General features: G+C 46.3%; 1 protein-coding gene across 3 annotated transcripts in view; it reads left to right on the top strand.

Moving 5' to 3' along the window:
* Positions 1-7,847, top strand: part of EVA1C (eva-1 homolog C) — a 39,754-nt gene extending 31,907 nt beyond the window's left edge. For all 3 annotated transcript variants that reach the window (XM_086764584.1, XM_086764577.1, XM_086764590.1), the window contains 4 exons: positions 790-933; positions 5,063-5,134; positions 5,912-6,001; positions 7,306-7,847. In XM_086764584.1, the coding sequence (XP_086620710.1) occupies positions 790-933; positions 5,063-5,134; positions 5,912-6,001; positions 7,306-7,709 (710 nt within the window). In that variant the 3' untranslated portion in view covers positions 7,710-7,847. The remainder of the gene's footprint in view (positions 1-789; positions 934-5,062; positions 5,135-5,911; positions 6,002-7,305) is intronic.
* The last annotated feature ends 10,511 nt before the right edge of the window (positions 7,848-18,358 follow it).

The raw sequence follows: 18,358 nt of genomic DNA on the forward strand, positions 1-18,358 counted from the left end.
CACAAAGTCAGGGGTATTTTAAGCTGCTTTGAAAATGATGAGAGTTACCTCATGTAATTACAGCACGGAGGCAGTACAGTGTAGATACTGTTGAGGTTGCTTCAGGCTTGCAAACTTGGCTTGTTGTGACAGCCTTACTGGAACAGCCTGGAATTTGGTGTGGGAGGAAGAAGCCAAATGTTTCCTTGGTTAAATATTGAGCCCATTTTGACTTCTTTGCGACGGTAGAATAGCTCCTACCACGGACAGGCATAATAAATCAAAGCCTTTAATACACCAGACTTCACTGTAGCCCTAGCTGTTATGACACACAAATTGATCTCACCTGATCTGAACTGAAATTAGGCATTCTGTCAAATCATCTCAATAACCCAAGGACCAAGAGAAAGACCTGCAGACAGCATTGCATCTCCCTTTATTTGCACACTCATCTTGAGATGGAATAGATGGAGAGCTATTTGAATGTGCTTGGTTTTTTCCAAGTGATCATGAAGGGAACACAGAGGTCTTACACTGATACAACCTCATGTGGAGATCGACAGGAGTCTTATTGCAACCAGAGCACGCGCCTGGAAGTCAACGTGACATAGTTAACTTGCTGCAAGTTCACATGCTCATTGCAGCTGACTTCCTTGCATTGACAAATCTTAATATTTAATTCTGAAATCTTGCTTAGGCAAACATATGCCTGAAATCAATAGCAGATTTGTATCTCTAGTTGTGCATGTAGCAGGTGTAATTTGTGATAACACCAGTGTTGTATATTTACGGCATGTATTTTTCTTTCAGACTGTTTATCTTACACGGCACTAGAAGTTTTGTCAAAAAGGTGTTACGGGAAACAGAGATGCAAAGTCATTGTCACTAGCCGGGATTTCGGAAGTCCATGCCTACCTGGAGTGACAAAATACCTTAATGTCAGCTATGCATGTGGTAAGAACAAATGGATCATCATCATAAAGCCATCATTCTGCTTGCAAAACAAGCCAATGCTAAATGGTGCACGCGTATGGAGACAGACACACACACACACACACACACACACACGCAGGCACACAGAGGCTTCCTAAATCTCCCCTTCCTTTTCACATAGGAGGTTTGTGACATAGCCATACAAGAAAAACCAAATATGTGAACAATCCCATGGGCAGAGCTGCACCTAATGTAAACTGAGGCATTATGGTTTTTTTTTCCTATAAAATTGACAATAAAATATAAAGTATATGTTTTAATATTTTGAGAAATACTATCAAAATAAGACTCTGTTCTGCAGAATTCACCTGCAACAGAGCTAGGAAAAATAACCTGGCATTGCCTGCCATCAGTGCAGCTAAAGCAGTCCAGCATAATTGAAGCACTGTGTACAAGCCCAGTCCTGAAATTTGATTCACAGGAGCACACCTACAGCCTTCAGCCTTCCAGAGGGATTTCCTTTCTTACGGCCAGATCTCATTGAAAGTAAAGGTCTGAGGTTATATATCCATTACAGGACTGAAGCCTGCTTCACCTCATTCCTCAGACAACTGGGAACAGTTTTCCATATTCTTTGCCATAGACTAATGTATTTCCATCAGGGGAAAGCAGAATTCCCTACAGTTCTTTTTCTCAAAAGTGAAGGCTGTGGGACAGCAAAGTGTAATATCAATAAAGGTGAGAGGAAAGTGGTTGCAGAACTTCAATGTAGTACCTTTTTTTGGTATTGCACATTTTTAGGAATGACTGTGCATTTCTTAAGCCTCAAACAGATTTCCTCGGGCTCTGCTTTCTGCTGCTGGCCAACTGTGGGGTGGAAGAAAGAGAGTCGGGGATGGTTGTCTCTCGCATGCCTCTGCTTCTGCAAGAGGATGTGTGGAAGCTTTTTCACCAGATTACCATTCTGCTTACCGTGCACTGCTTGGGAAGCTGCCGGCCTCGCTCCTTTCTGGCTCTTTCTGGTCTGTAGGGAGTCACAGCAGTAGCTCGTAGAGTCCTTTCACTGCATCTCTAGCGAGGGGTGGTCAAAGGGCACGGGTTATCGGAGACGTGATCTCTGGAACAGACTGATTACCAGATCACTGTGTACCTGAAGATCAGAGGAAAATGAGCCCTGGCGGCTTCCTTGTTGGCATGAGAGATTTTCTGTCCCCTCCATGAGTTAGTTGTCAGGTGAGAGGCACTGCAGTAAATCATCTTTGTATTGTTGAAGAGAGCTGGATATCTGCCTTTGCACTAACACATTGTATTATTGTGCAGTTGCCTTCATGCTATAGTAACCTTATGACCGAGTTAATGAAATTCTCTTTATTTAGAGTAAGGCTAATTATAACAGATCATTCTTTCTCGCACATCTGTGTATAGAAAACCAATGTGTGTGTGTTTGTTTGCAGTGAGGTTGTGCATTCTGTTATTTAGTGAAGTGGTTTTGCAAAAACACGTGGGTAATAAATAGTGTTCTTGTGTGTTGCTGGCACATTTTGGAGACTTTTTCTCCTGCCAAATCCTACTGAGCTGTGCAGTCTGAAGCATTAGCCAATGATTTGCAGGTCTAATTATTTTACAGATCATCTAGTGAACATGGGAAGAGTTTGGGCATATTCCAGAATGACATTTTACGTTATTTCTCCTCACTAGAAGATACCTGCTAACCTGATGCTTCCCAAGCTAAGGTAAATAGGTTTTCCCCTGAAGTGACAGGAGCACAGCAGAGCAGACCATGTTCTCTGAGGGCTGTGCCGCACTTGAAAGTAGCTGCATCATGGTCAGGAGTGTGAAAAAAAATCATATTCCCACTCCTCAGTGGTTGGCAACCATTTAGGGCTAGTGTGTCTGGCTGCATTTTTATTTTTGCAGTTAATTCCTGCTAGTAAAAACTTAGCAGGAGCCAGGAGGTGCTGTTTTCCTGCAGTCTTGGTGCCCTTGATGACCTGCTCAGCATCATCTCATGTCTGCAGGGTGTGACATCTCTTGGCTCTTGCTGAGGCTGGACTTCAGGAGCCTCTGTCAGGAAACAGAGCTCCCAGCACCCTGCATTGTGTCTGCACTCCCTGGATGCCATTCAGAACCCACCTGTGGGCTGCCTTTGGCAGCTTGCGGGAGGTGACTGACTCCAACCCTGCTTGACGAAGTAGTGCTGGCACAAGCTGTAGTACAGATGTGATTATCTCGATAAAAATTCCTCATGCTAGTGCAAGTTACTCTGTTCAGCGACCTGATGCAACAGGAGGAACATCAGCACAGGTGAAGGAGCCCCAGACCATGCGACAGGAGCTTTAGGTCACACAAAGGCGCCGGCTACGGCACATCCTCCCAAGATGCTGTTCATGACACGTGCACATTGCTCATAACAGTCAGGCCTGCAGATTCGGAGTGTGGCCTGAAAACAAACCAGCCTGCTCACTGCCTGCCTCATTGCACCAACCAAAACTCTCTGCTGCTCGAAAACAGTTCAGAATTACGATGAGGTACAAGCCAAAATAGAAATGAGCTCATGCTCCCCTATCTCTGTTGGCCTGCTATTGCAAACAGGAGCTAAGAGTCCCAAAAAAATTCCTGCATCAGGAAAGGAAACAGCTATGACTTTGAGCCCACACACAAAGAAAAGTTCTGCTCAGAAAGAAGGGCTATTTTTAGTTGTTTTTCAAATGAAAACTATGCTAAGCCCCAAACCTCAGTCTCGTCTGTTCTGCTTAACCTTCCTTAACACTATTTACTGGCAAGTGTTTCTATGTGGGACAGAAGTGAGCTTCATACCTGAAATGTCTTCTTTTTTTTTTTCCCCTTCACATCACTCAAAATCAATCAATCTGCCTTCACAATGTATGGGGAACTCGTGCCAAGATCTGGGTATCTGAAGGGCCCTTTCATCTAACACAGAATATGTGAACTTGCAATGTCTGCGTGATGCACCTGCCTTCAGCTCTTCTAATTATTTTAATAAGAGTTTGAAAACTTATCAAGGTAAAAAAATCAAGGAAATAAGAAGGACGCAGCCCACTCCCACTCGGCGCATCTCTTCCCATCCTGAGCACCTTCTTCCTCGTCTTGGAGGCTTTGCAGAGGGTGTCACACAAGACTATAAACATCTATCTGAGAATTACAGTGAATTATCCTCATTGAAAAACAGTATCTAGATGCAGTTTAGCATCTGACTGTAGCCCAGTCCTGAATTTGCAGACCAGTTTTGTCACCTGTCCACTGGTTGACACACCCGTTGTGGGGTGGAAAACAAGGGGGCAGAAAACAAGGGGGCAGGTCCCAGCACAGTATGCAGCTGCGTTGGTGTTCTGGAGCTCCACGTGGGCTGATGTGTGACTCCAGTCACAGGTCCAGAGTTGCCTTTACTCATTCGTAGAAAGAAAGCGCAGCATCATCTGTCCCTTTTGGTTTTTCACAGATCTTGAAGTGAAAATTTTTGGCTCTCTACCTGTGCATCCCATCCCTCGAGCTGTCTCCCTTCCTTGCCCACCTCACTTCCCTTTCAGTCTTCTTCCTAGGTACTTTATTCCCTTTCCCACCTACTTTTCCTCCCACCCCAGCCCCAACCCTGCCAGCGGCGTGCTCTTCGCCACCATCCCATGCCACACCATCCTGGTGCTGCGCCTCCCAGTGCGCCAGGTATGTGGGTGGTGGCGGAGGGAGGAGGACGTGCCGCTGGGTACAGCCCTTCTGGGGCGTTTGCCAGCTATCAGGGTCAGAGTATAACTAGGCTAGCAAAAGTCAAGGCAACGCAGCAGGCAGCGACAGCAGCCCCAAGCAGGGCCGGTGCGCTGGGGATAAGCAGCAGAGCTCTGCCTGGGGCTGCACCACGCACCACCTCTGCAAATGTCCCGGCCTTTGGCTGTGAGGGAGCATCTCTGGGCCACCGAGGAAGCTCAAGCTGGCTGCAGCACCCGGATCAGGCTTGCAGACTGGCAGGGCTGGCACTTGCCTATGCTGGCTCCGGACACAGCCACCTGCTCTGATCCCTTCGATACCACTCTTGGAAACCCAATTAATAAACCCAGGGTTAGCAGTGGGATTGGTCATTAACTGGGGATCTGGTTCCTAAAACTACCAGTACACAATTTGTCTTCTGTCTTTTCAGTTCCTAAATTTATCCTCACGGCTATCAACCCTCTGGTCACCGATAGCAAGTCTTCCGTCAAACAGAACGATGGTACGTACCATCCAAAAAAAGAAAAAATGGTTTGCTGCTCTCCTTTGTCTTTGATGGAAACAGGATGCTTTCCCACTGCAGAGCTTGCTCTGAGGGAGGTGGGACGAGGTAACGGAAACCCTGCTGAAACAGCTGCTCTTCCCCTTGGAGGGCAGCGTGATGGGCTGGGAGCAGGACGGCACCTGGCGAGCACGGTCCTGCTATCACAGCACCTCTGCAAAACAAGTGACCTGGCCAGACCTACCCATGACCAGCCGGCTGTCTTCTAACCTTAACTGAACCATGGGAAGAGTAAAAATGAAACTGTAGTTGTTTCAGTGTTTTAAGAGTTATGCCAACACCTGCTTTTCTTAAAGGCAAACAAAATTAATGATGTGGCTAATGCATATTTGCTGTCATCAGTAACGGGAGCGTACTGCAGTGATTGGGCTGGGAAGTCCATTTGAAAGCTGTGAAGCTTAATGAAGTAAAATTATTTCAGCAACCTTAATGGGAGTAGGCAAGGGGTTTCACTTGGTAATAGATTATTTTAAATAAATTTGCAATTTCCTAGATATTCAATATTTTCAATACTTTGTTATTTATACTTTATTTCAATATTTATTTATTTATGAACCATTGTTTGGTCTGATGTTCATCAAGGTTCCTGCAGCATAGCACTGGCCTTGCCTGTGTTTTAGGTGGACTTGTTAGTTTAAAAGTTACTGGGTGAATGTCAGTTTAGTAGTTTCATCATCTATGGTATGATTGAGTTTGCTTTACCTCCTCGTGTCACAGGTGTCGATCTTGATCCAAAGGAATCAAGACTTCCAAAGAAAGATGGAATTATCGTTAGCAACTCCTTGGCTACATTTGCATACATTAGAGGTAGGAAAATGAGGCTGAGATTGTTTGGTTCGTTAGATTGTGGTATTTCGGGCAAAGGGAGGATCACCTCAGAAGGTCACAGCTGGTAATCCCATGTTTATAGTAACAATATAATCACAGTTTTGTGGATGGGACAATCGTAGCATATTTGATATTTATAGAATATTTTCCATCTTGAAGGATCCAAGCTCTTTTAGAGACTGCAGCCAAGGTTTTTTTTAATGAGTATTTTCAATGGGGGCTGTTGGTTGTTTAGTATTTTTGAAAACCTGGTCCTGATCTGGGAGCAGCACTGGAGATACCCATTTTTGGAAGTGTTGGTTTGCGTACGTATAAGGATCATCAAGGGGCATTAAAAAAATAACACCAAACTCAAGACTTCTCCGGTATGGGACACGGCGGGTTTTGTGACTTAGCAACACTAAGGCAAATTTTGTTCAGGCAAATAAATTCGTGATCCCCAGATCTCCAACACCACAGGAGAAGTCATGAATTTTGGAAGTGAGTGAAGGCTGATGTTGAGAAACGCTTCTGGAGCTACGATTGCTGCTCGTCTAGAAAATGGCAAGAACCACTCAGCTGTCAAGCATCATCCCACAGCCTTTGCAAGAGCTTTCCCTGCTAGCTCAAAGGGCAGCCGCAGCCTGGCAGTATGGCGAGACAGGCTGTCCCTGCCAGCAGCACCCGGCTCCCCTCAGCAGCTCTCCCAAAACCCCACCACCCTTGAGACCTCCTAGCAACTCCCCAAGCAGCCAGGGCTGGATTTTACAACCCATCGAGAGGCTGTTTCCACATCTGTCTCACTTGTTGCTATACTGAGAAGTGATCTCAGACCATGTCAAGGATGAAAAATGCTCCCTCACCAGCTTGGCTTGGAGATGCTGCCATGGCTCCGGGGAGCCCGGAGTTGCTCTTCCCATGCCCCTTTCTTCGTGAGGGTAAGGCCTGTTTTGGCAGGATGGCTGGAAAAGAAAAATTAAAAAAAGAGTATGCTTCTGGTAGCTGGTTGAGAATGCTAGTAAGCTGCTATTAAAAAGATGGGATGTTATTTTATAATGTTATTAAGAGGCTGGGACTTTTGCACAGTAATTTGACGAGCCAGAGATGGAGTATTCAGACTGCAAGTGCAGGGCAGTTTCGGTGCATGGCTAGAAAAAGCCTCTCCACACCCCACCTTCCCCCAAGCACCCTCCACCGTTATGGCTACGTCATGGAGGACGTCTCAGAAATGACAGCTGACTTTTCTTGTAGCTAGGCTTTGGCAGAGTTTGTAAAATGCTTAAGCACTGTCTTTCTGATTTCAGATCACCCTGAAAGAGCCGCTCTCCTGTTTGTGTCAAGTGTTTGTGTGGGATTGATCTTCACGCTGTGCGCTTTGGTGGTCCGCGTGTCATGCTTGAGTGACTTCCAGAAATTGCACAGAAAGAAGGAGCCCTTAGTGCCAGAAAGGGACAGAGTGTACAACAGCAGTGAAAATGAGGAGGAGGAAGAGGAGGAGGAGGAGGAAGATTCCTCCGATTCAGATGTCCAGGATGAGGTAGTGGGACTTTACAGACCTTCTTACTCAGGTTATAATTCAACAGAGGCAGCAGAACTGGCCGAAAGGATAGAGCGCAGGGAGCAGATCATGCAAGAAATTTGGCTGAACAGTGGTTTGGATATGACACCTCCTAGAAATATGAATACATTTTATATTAACGAACCATAAATGGCTTATTTTGGATGATGCCCTAGCCCTCTTTTTTTAAAAAAAGAAATGTACCTTCTGTGAAGGAACATTTGTATCGCTGCATATAATTATTTGTAAAGTAAGAAGAAATATATGCAATAAAAGGAAAATTTCAAACCCTTGACTGTCTATAAATCATTCTGTGAAAAAATACTTTTACAAGCTTTCATAGTTTTAAGTTATGATATGTTATGATATGTTATGTTACGGATTACGTTTCACTGTAGTTTGGATCAATTGCCGTATGCAGGTTAAGGAATATTAAAAAAGAAAAAAAATATTTAAGCAACACTACATGGAGAAACCTATTCTGCATTAGGATTTGGCACTTCTTACCAATCAGTGTGTTGCACCTCATAAATTACACAAGAGCATGCTCTATTGATGGGAAATGTGAGTAGAATTAATAGTGTGAGCAGGACAAAGCAAAATTAAACACAGGTTCTTGAAGCTTTTCTGCTGTTTCCTTTACCCAGCCTTTCCCTAATAGATCCCGTTCTTCTGGTAACAGTGATCCTGATTACAAGGGGGTTGAATTCTGCTTGCTTGAGTCCAGGTGATGCGGTTACTTAGATATGAAAGAAGGGTCTCTCTCTGGGCTGGGAGGTCTGGGAACTAATCTGCAAAGAAGTGCTTGGTATTTCAGTCAAAATTTTTGGAGTCTGAAAATTGGTTTCCTTAGTAGCAGGCCTCTTGATGGTGATGTAACAGCAGCAGAAGTCAGGCACACTTCAGCACAGAGAAATTTCACGATACATCTCCAAGTCTCCCCCTTCTATTTTAAGGCACATATAGCCACCAGGTAAGGCTAGCCCTAGGAAGAAAAGCACTGCTGAAGCATGGAAATGAAGGCAAAAATCAATCTGCAGTCAACTTTCCATAGCATGTTGTTAAGGACAAGGTCACCATTCCACCATCAGAAGATACCTGCCTGACATGTAATTCTGCTGCTACCTATACTGGCAAATTTGTGAAGCACGAGCTCCAAAATGCCTGCTTTCATAAAAGACTCTTGAAGTTGACACATACTAAGAACACTTCCTAAGTGAAATGCTGTGTTAATTTTTCTGGTATTAAAGCATGGTTTAGAGCCCACACTTGACTGAAAATTAAAGTCTCAGAATTTTTTTACAAGTTCGCAGTCTTCCCTTGAAAATTGTTCTGACTAGTCAGATTTGGTTTAATTAAATCAGAAATGTGTCTAAGTTGAAAACACAACCTTCCTGTCTTTAAATAAAATGTCTCCAATATTTTAACTGCAGTCCATAGGGAATTTTCTGAACAAAAGGAGGAAAAATGTCACTTCCTGTTGGAAATACTTCATGAGTTCATTGTGCTTTCCCGCTCAGACGTTGTGCGTCTAGGTAGAGTGAAGTGGTATGAAACACTTGGAAGGAAAAAAGTGACGTGACTCGTCATTTCCTAGTGATACAACGTTGAATTAAGCATGGGAAAACTTGAAAGAGAGGAAGGGGGCTTGCTCAAATGACTAAGGTGCGATTCCGTGCCCAACTGGAAAAATCTTAGCAGTGACTAGCATCCTATCAGCGGAAGGAAGAGAGGCTGAAGAGACGGACAGAGAGCTTAGGTCACCGGGAAACTGCATGAAATGCTCGGCGCAGCCCAGGAGCCTGGCTGCACGCCTGCTGGGACTTGACTCACCCCCTTGCCAGTAGAAAGTCATTGTAGCCTGTGCCACTGCATGATGATGAATAGGTTTCGGTCTGGAAAAAAAAAACATGCCTTTGTCCTGAGGGTGGAAGAAGGCAGGTTTTCCTTTTGCTGTGAGTAGGTGTGGGACAGCTCTGGTCAGGAGCTGGCTCCTGCCTCCTGCCTCATGAAGGCAGGTGCCACCCATTTCCCAGTCAGAAAGAAAGGGGACTGATCGACATCCCAAAAATTCCCCCTGCTGACAGACCACAGTAGTGAAAAAACGGATCCTCTTCTTCCACCCTCCAAAGAGGCTGTCATTCAATTGCAGAGAGTGGGCTGGGCTCCAAAGCACAGCGAGCGGGGCTGAGGACAGGGGCTCCCAGGGGCTGTCTCCTCAAAACACTGAGCCCCAGTGTAACTCCCTCCTGAAAAGCCTGGAGCCCACAGGCCAGCTGATCTCCAGCTGATCTATTTTTGGAAGTTATCTGTCCAGTAGTTAATGTTTATACTCACTAAAAATTGTGTATTTTCTTTCCTCATTCTTCATCTGTAAGCCTCTGTGAGGTTTGAAGTCCTGAAGCTGACATCATAACAAAACCTGGGAGTTAATCTTTCCACTGGACTTTTACTTTGCTCAAGCCTAGGTAGAATTAGCATGTCCTAGTGGTGGCCACAGACTCACAGAAGGGTTGAGGTTGGAAGGCACCTCTGTAGGGCATCTGCTCCAAGTCCCCTGCAGGCAGGGCCACCTAGATAGAACAGGCTGCCCAGGACTGTGTTAGGTGCCTTTTGAATATCTCCAAGAATGGAGACTCCACAGCCTCCCTGGGCAACCTGTGTCAGTGCTCAGTCGTCCTCACAGTGAAAATGTGTTTCCTGATGTTCAGGTGGAGCCTCCTCTGTTTCAGTCTGTGCCCGTTGCCTCTGGTCCTGTCACTGGGCACAGATCCTTTCCCTGTTGTCTTGCTCACTTCATCCATGCACGTCTTCCATGTGATAGTCCTGCTTTGAGGTTCCCAGTTGAAAACAGGAGTGTTCATTCCTGGTGATGAGGCAACCAAAGTGGCAGCAGATCAGCAGAAACCAGTCTGTAACTTTGAGGTTAGTCCCTTCCTTGGAGCAAAATTGCAAAATACTCCACTTCACCCACCCCGGAGGGAAAAGATCCTTTATATTAAAATGAAGATTAGCAGTTTATTTTTCTGTTACCTTTGCATATTTGCCTGTAAATGACTTAACAGACCTGATTCCCTCCTGATTTTCCTCCCTGCCTGCCACCACAGGCTGCAGGCGGGCAGTAAAAGCTTTCTGCTGGTCCCGGAGAAGAGCCTGTTTCCCAATATGGAGCATTTCACAGCCTCTGGGAATGCGTTTTGAGAAAAAACGTGCTTAATAATGCATGTCTGTTTAAATGTGTGCTCAAATGTGGTGGCAAAGCCCTATCATGAGCCCCAGCAACTCGGCAGGGCAGGGAAAGCAGCTTTTGCTCCAGACCGGGAGGTTGAGCGTCACTCAGGATCTGTTCACTTGACTGACTTGTTTATAGTCTGAGTTTGGGTTGCTATTTTATTCTTTCTGTATAAACTTTCCAAGTCTAACTGGGCAAAGCTATCAATTAGTGGTTCACCTTGTTCCCAAATGTCCGCTGTTCACGGAGGTCTGGAAGCTGAAGTGAAAACAAGGAAAAACCCGAGAAACATACACTGAATTATTTCAATCTTTCTCCAGTGACACCTTCTGCAGAAAAAAAGCACCCAGCACAGAAACCGTAAAAATTAACGGGGAACGTATTTACCAGACCCAAGTCCACACAAATCACGCGTGTGTGGGAGAACACAGCCCATGCCCGTTGAAGAGAAACAGCGCACATGGTGAGCCAGGCTCATTTCAGTGGCAGGTCCGCTTTTCTGGAACAGGAGCAATAGTGAGAAGCAATTTGATTTGGCTGGTTATCAGTGGGATCTGTAAACAGAAAAAAAACCAAGAGGCAGAAACGCCGTAGCCGCTATCGACTTTATTTCCAGGCTAGGGGCAGAAATACGGCTGAGGAGGGTGCCACAGGGCAGCAGCAATGCCACGGGGAGCGCATTTGGGGCTAGCAGCAGGGTGACGTTTCAGCAGTGAAATCCCTGCAACCGCCCAGAAGAGCAGCCTAAAAAGAAAACATTACAAAGGAGAGCTTGCAGGTTGTGTGGCTGTAACTATTAGGTCGATGCTACACGCACAGCTGGGGGAATGGCGTGTGTTTGGAAATTATATGACCCAGCATTAGCACATAAAATTGCTGGAAGGCCATGTGCGGTGCTGGCGTGGCTGTTCGAACTCCCCTTCCTGCCTTTGAAATAAGCCAGAGTTTAGCCCCAGGAATCCCCGGGTGAGGCTGCAGGAAGCAGTGAATAAATCCTTCCGAAACTCACACCTTTTATCAGCAGCCACTCAGGTGTGGCGCCTAACGCTTGTGTGCGACGCAGCGGCCAAAAATCCCCGGCGTCACCTCAGTGATTTCACGGGAGGCACCTGTGATCGGTGGGGCAGCGCGCTGGTGGCCGGGGCGGCAGGGAAGGAAGGCGTGGGCAGGGCTGGGGGCGAGCTGGGGCGAGGGCAGAGCCTGAAGCAACCTGGGGAAGCAAAACCATAGGCCTGCAAGCAAGGAGTGAAGGAGTTAAACCAGGTGTGGAAAACATCCCATCAGCTCAATCTGCTGGGGAGCCTGAGGGGTTAAATGACCACAAACTGGCCTTTTTTTTGTAAGGTGCCTGGCTGAGTGATAGAGAAGTCAAGTATGGGCCAAGGCAGGGCATTTCACATTGTCTGTGATGTCGTCTACGGTGGGTTTGCTCCCAAAGCTTCCAAAGCCCACTCAGATCCTATGAAGCAAATGGGGGGTCACTCTCCAGTGGGTGCTGGCACGAGCCCTGCAAAGCACCACCGGAGCAGCAGCCATGTTGCTCTCAGAGGAGATGGGGGTTCGGGCTCCAGAAAGCTCAGTTCCAGTTTGGGAGCACAGAAGTGACACGGAGACCCTGCCAAGGCGCGCAGCTCGGCCCCACTGTCTTCGCAGCACACGGAGCCCTATGCCAGCACGCCATACAGCCCAGGCCTGTGCCCAAAATACCCCGTCTGCTGCTGCGCTTCACCCCATCGTTTCAGTGGTCCTGAGGCTGCTCCCCACTCTGTTGCCAAGTGTCACTTTTAGAGATGAAGAGAAAACGGGGCTCCTGCCAGCCCCTCAGCACCACCACCCCAACAGACTCCTGGGTCTTGGTCCAGGCACTCTGAGATGCCCCTGGCAAACCAAGTCCTCCAGGGATCTCCTTCAGCACTGGGGGGCAGATTTGTTTTCTCATGTTCTCATTTCTAGAAGCAAAAAAACCAACTCAGCCCAAACATGTAGTTGTCCCAGTCTGTAATTAAAACCTCCTTTTCCAGCACTTTAGAAAATGGCAGGACTTGTGGCTTCTCATGGGGAGACAAATCCCAGCCTGAAGGTACAAGCAGCTCTGGTGACACCTTGTTTACAACCTGGGCAGGCATCAGATGCCGGGAACGTGCCTTCAAAGGCACAAGGCATCTGAGAAATAGGCATCCAGGGGAAGGCGGGCTGTGCATCAGTGACTGTCCATTAACTGTCCCTGTTGCAGGGTAATTAACAGCTGTACAGGTGTGCCAGCCACAGGGTGAGCGTTGACCCAGCCCTATACAACTCCCTAGACTCTTTGTTAAGACCCTTGCGTTTCAAGACCATGCATTTTTAAGACCCAGAGACATGATGGTAATGCCCAGTCCCTTTTCTCCTGAAGCAGCCAGAGCTTGAAAGCATCAGCCAGAGCTCATGCCTTCTTCATGCAGTAGAGTCAACCAGTTGGGAGACAGAAATCTGTAGGAAACCTTGGTAGGTCCAGGCACAGGGGAACTGCCTGTTTGTTTTTCATTTGAAAAACCAAGACCCTGAGCAACGTGATCTAGTTTTGAAGCTGGATCTAGTTCACAACCAGGCCCTGCTCCAAGTGCATGATAAGACCAGCACTCAAAATGGCCTCCCAAACCTGAATGGTTTTAAGAGCTTCTGGCCAGCTCCAACCACACCTGGAAGCCAGCTTTTCAAGCTGCAACAACCTCAGTCTCCAGCCTTTTGGCCACATTGTGACTCCACCACCCTGCTGACCTATCTGCAGCAAAAATTTAAAGGGAGGTTTCCAGAAAAAAAACCTCTCATCAGGAAATAGGTGAAGCGTCCTGTCTCAAATTGAGGCCGCAGGGCGTTGCTGAGGGAGGGAGAGGCAGGAGGAAACAGAGCTGCAAACTCACAGCTGGCCACCACCCTGGGGACAGTTATGGGTTGAATCCTTTAACTGCAGGAGCTGTCACTTGGGGGAGAGATGAAGCAGAACTGGTGTGAAATATCACACCGCTTACACAGCGGTGCCTGCAGACCCTGACACACTAGCAAGAGTGGCGGCTGTATGCTGATTATCGGGGCAAAAAAAGCCCCACACAACATTTTTTAATTGCAACATCTTAAGTACTTGGCTGTGTTACTCAGCCTTTGCTGAGAGCTGGTCCCACAAACGTAACTCTTGGAATAAAACAATAATTACCTTTTATTATTCCTGAAGGAAGTGTCAAATTTCCTATTTTTGCTATGAACTTCCTCATTCTCAACACAACCCTGCTGTAGTCTCTGTACGGCCCGTACTCACCAGAGCGCGGGACGAGGACGCGCGCAGCCCTCGACACAGGCAGGCAGGTGGGTGTGGCTGAGGCACGGTCGCGCCCCCAGCATGCGTGGCCAGCCAGGGCTGGGTGGCAAGGAGGGGACAGCCCGTGGGCACCCCAGGCCACCGCTGCTGCCTCACCCACACCCCAAGATGGTGGGTGAGGACAGAAAAGCTGGAGGAAAGGCGGAAACTCTGCTCTTGGTGACTCCCAACGACAGCTGAGCAGGTGGATGCAATTCATTGCATCTTCCTCCAAGACAGTCCTGCCAAAGCACACAGGCTTGGAGGTCACCAGCAGCTGGGAAATCCTGGCAGGGAGACCTTCCTGGTGGGTGTCCTCTGCTTTCTGGCCCCATCAGACCAGATCTTTGCAGGCTCCCATGGTTGTCAGTGCTGAGCAGGAACAAGAGCTGCATCCTGGCAGGACATCAGTGCTGCCAAAAGCAGCAGTTCCAGCTCCCTGCGCCCACTGGGCACCCACCTCCAGCACAGAGTTGAGGACTTGGTGCTCACCGCTCCCCCAGGGTCACCTCTGCAGCAAGGGCAGCCTACTGCAAATGCCCCATTCTGCAGCCATGTGGGCAACAGTCCCCTCCTGCCATTTGCAAACCCTGCAACTGAGCACAAGGGTTTGTGGGGTGGAGGAGAGGGGAACAGAGAGGGAAAATAATGAGGAAATGTCACCAGAGTATTTTAAAACATTTTGTGTACACTAGGCTCACCTTGCTTTAAGACCTTCTAGTACAACAGCCAACTTTCAGCTCCCCCGTGGCTTTTGCCCATGATCCTCATGCGGTGAAATGAAACAGGAAAACAAATTTGCAGAGTCAGGAGAACCCACCGATGGGCACGGGGCAGGCAGACGCCCGGAACAGCAGTGTTGTCCCAGGGCAGAGCAGTGCCTGTGGAGCACCACCCAGTCCTGCACCCTGGGGAGCACAGTCAATCACCCAGGGAGGGAAGCGGCTCAGGAGCCACGTCCACACAGCACCAAGTGCCTGTGCCTTGCTTCCTCTCACGCTCCCGTAGAAGGAAACCTCAGTAGCATGTTAAGGATTATAATGGCATTAGCAGTTCTCACAACACATAATACAAATTGCCATTAATCAGGATGGTGATATGACCACAAAATAAACATTTCAGCAACGTTCCGCTGTGTGTCCCCTGTGATAGAGAAGGGATTTTCCCTCTAGAAGGGCATGTCTGCTATCAAACTTCCAGAAATAAACAGTTTAGAAGAAAGATAAAACGCTTTCACATGTTTGCGAACGTATGTGTGGCATTCCTATCTCATAATTCTCAAATTCTTTAGAGGTGATATATAAATATCTATAGGCTTTCCTTTGTTCCTCTACTCTTTCATCTTTCTCCAGCAAGTTCATTTCATTTCAGCCACAACAAATGAATCCAACAGATCCACAGATGCTGTTGTGAGAACTCAGAAGAGCATTGATCCTATGGACTGTTTTCTCAGCTAAAGAAGAAAACTGCCAATTACAGCAGAGAACAGCAGTCAAAGGTATGTTGAACAAATCAGAGTTTCCTCTATATTACTTACTTCCTATGCCTGATTTTCCCTCACTTTTAGAGAGGAACTAATGTTATAAGCACCATAATCAAAGTTCCTGTTCAAATGCCTCCCTTAGAATCCTCCGTATAATGGTAGTTCAAAAGTCTCTCTTTCACTGAAACAATAACTCTCAAAAAGTCTTGGAAATGCAATAAAGCTTCTGAAGCTCCTTTGACACGAATGCCAGCAGCAGAGAGAACACTGCTGGGAGGAAGGCACGAGCAACGTGCTAGGGTTTTGTCACGGAAAACCAGTTATTGTGGTGGTGGATGTGCAGCGGGGTTTGCCGAGGAGATCCGGGGACTATAGATACTTTACTGCTTACGTTATTCTCACTGTGCCTCCTCTGCTATTGAATACCTTCCTAGTATCAAGGACATGAAATCAAATGGCCAAAAGCCAACGATGACTTCAGTTATTTACAGGACTGAGACTCCACAGAACAAACTCCTCAGAATAATACTAATCTAAGATGAAAGCTCTATTTTGTAAGAGGGATTCAGTTGGATATTTTCAAGCATTCATTATAACTGATCCAAAACATCTGGGAAGCTTCCTGCCAAGGCCACTAAGCTCAATGCGGTTATGACTAACTAAAAAAAGTACTTTCAAATGACGAGGAGCAGGCAAATAAGTACCCCCGCTAAGAAATTGTTCTGGGGTGCGCAGCCAATAAATAAGACCTGCTAGGTAAGGTCATGTTGCAACCCTGATCCCAGAGCCGATCTTCCGCCTCGGGTAGTTATGGGCAGTCCATCTTTCGGGAATCTCCCTCCCAGGTCGGCAGAACAAAAACCACATGGCACAGCTGGCCATCCTCAGCTGGCTTCTTAAACAGAAAAGATGAGATTTTGGGGAGGGGAAGCATTGTCACAAGCAGCGGAGGAAACAAAGCGATCCATAGAGAAATTAAGTTTGGGAACCACCAGGTTATAACTCCCCCCTGCATACAAAATATGCCAGGCAGCCACACAGCTTGCTTTAAAAGCTTATGGCTGCCAAAAGGACATAAATATTTCAGAACATTGCTGGAAAAGAGGAAAACAAATGCGCAACAACCCTAAGTAATTAATCTATAAATAGTAATAGGATTTTTTTTTAAGCATATATATATATAATTGCTCAACCAAAATAATTACTTTCAAGGCAGGACCCATTTTTAAATTTGGGCCCTCAGACAGCACTCGTACACATCCCTGTGAAACCACTAAGGACAGCATGACAAGAGAGAGGGGAGAGGGAGAGGTTTTATATTGCTGAAGCCCCCTTAAAAGCCACAGCAACACCTCCAGCAACCCGGGCCTCTTACAACCAGTAGGACTGATCAGGAGCTGGAGCTAGGTGACTAACAATCTTTGTAATAAATCAATTACTTTTACGATTTTATAATGATTTCACTGAGTGCTCCCCATCCCAGTTATGGATCAAGAACATTCACCATACCACTGGGGTTGCAATGCTAGTGATATTAAGAAATGAACTATTTCTAGATTTTCTTCACCGTTTGATGAGAACAAAGGAGCACATTAGGAAAAGAGCCTTCAGCTATGAGAATGGTTAAAAATCTCCAAAGAATTGTACAGGACATTGATTTTTATCTGACAAGTGCTAGAACAAAGTGTTCTGTTAAAACACACTCTATTTTTTTGCCACATAGAAATAACTGCAAGTAGTTCTTAAATATAAAATATTTCAAGTTTTGCAGCTTCGAAAAATCCTACATACTGAGGGTTTTTTTTTTGTAAAAAACCCATGTTACTGTAAAGTTGATATTCAAGAATATTCAAGACATCAAACTTTCCTAAAAGAACCAGTGACTCAAGTAAAAACACTATTAACAGTTGATGGCATTAATTCTTTCTTCTGTAGTCAGTCTTCCAGCAGAGAGTTCAACAAACACTCAACTTGATCAGCATCTCTTCAAGCATACTAATACTTAATGATGATTTTTTCATTGCAATGGGAAAAAAAACCTAGCAAACACTTTCGTTTTGTTATTTAACGACTCAAACAAGCAGAGAGATGTAAGCCAGCAGTACTGGGATTTGCGAGCCTGGAGAGCCACAGCCAGGTGTTTTTAGGGGACAGTCAATGGCCACAGAATTTACTTCCATCTTGTTGCACTGGCAGGTTTGGCAAGGCAGGAAGCTTCTGGCTGATAATATCTCAGACATTTGTGTTTTCAAGTGTCTCTGCCACAAAGCCCTCCTGACATGAGGATTAGGGCATGAATAAGACAAAAAAATATCAACGAAAAATGTCAAATGTGAGTGTAAACTCAGACAGCAAACATAACCCATCTGGCTTCCAGAGTTGCTGAGCAGCCCTAGCAGCACAGTGCCATAACACAGCACCTGCAAAAAATATTTGACATTAAAATTTGACATAAACTACATGCTGATGAGTCTGTTCTTGAGACTGATGGAGTTTGCAAACATGATCTAGTTGGGCTCAGGTGGAAACAAAGCAGATGTGTGCAAGGGCAACTTGGTATTCTGAAGCCTATTGCAAACGACAAAATCAAGGTCCTTAGCTGGCTTGCCCTTCTGCACTGCAGAACAGAAAAGCTGGGCCTTCTCAAGTCCCTGCTGCCCTAGGGAGAGCTGCTTTGGGGTGTGAACAAAGACATCATTTTAGTTGTTGGCTGTTAGTGCCCACATCGTTTCACCACTTCTTAAAACACTCAG

Source organism: Chlamydotis macqueenii, chromosome 1 (genome assembly GCF_036417535.1).
Source record: "Chlamydotis macqueenii isolate bChlMac1 chromosome 1, bChlMac1.mat, whole genome shotgun sequence".
In the NCBI taxonomy this organism is placed as follows: domain Eukaryota; kingdom Metazoa; phylum Chordata; class Aves; order Otidiformes; family Otididae; genus Chlamydotis; species Chlamydotis macqueenii.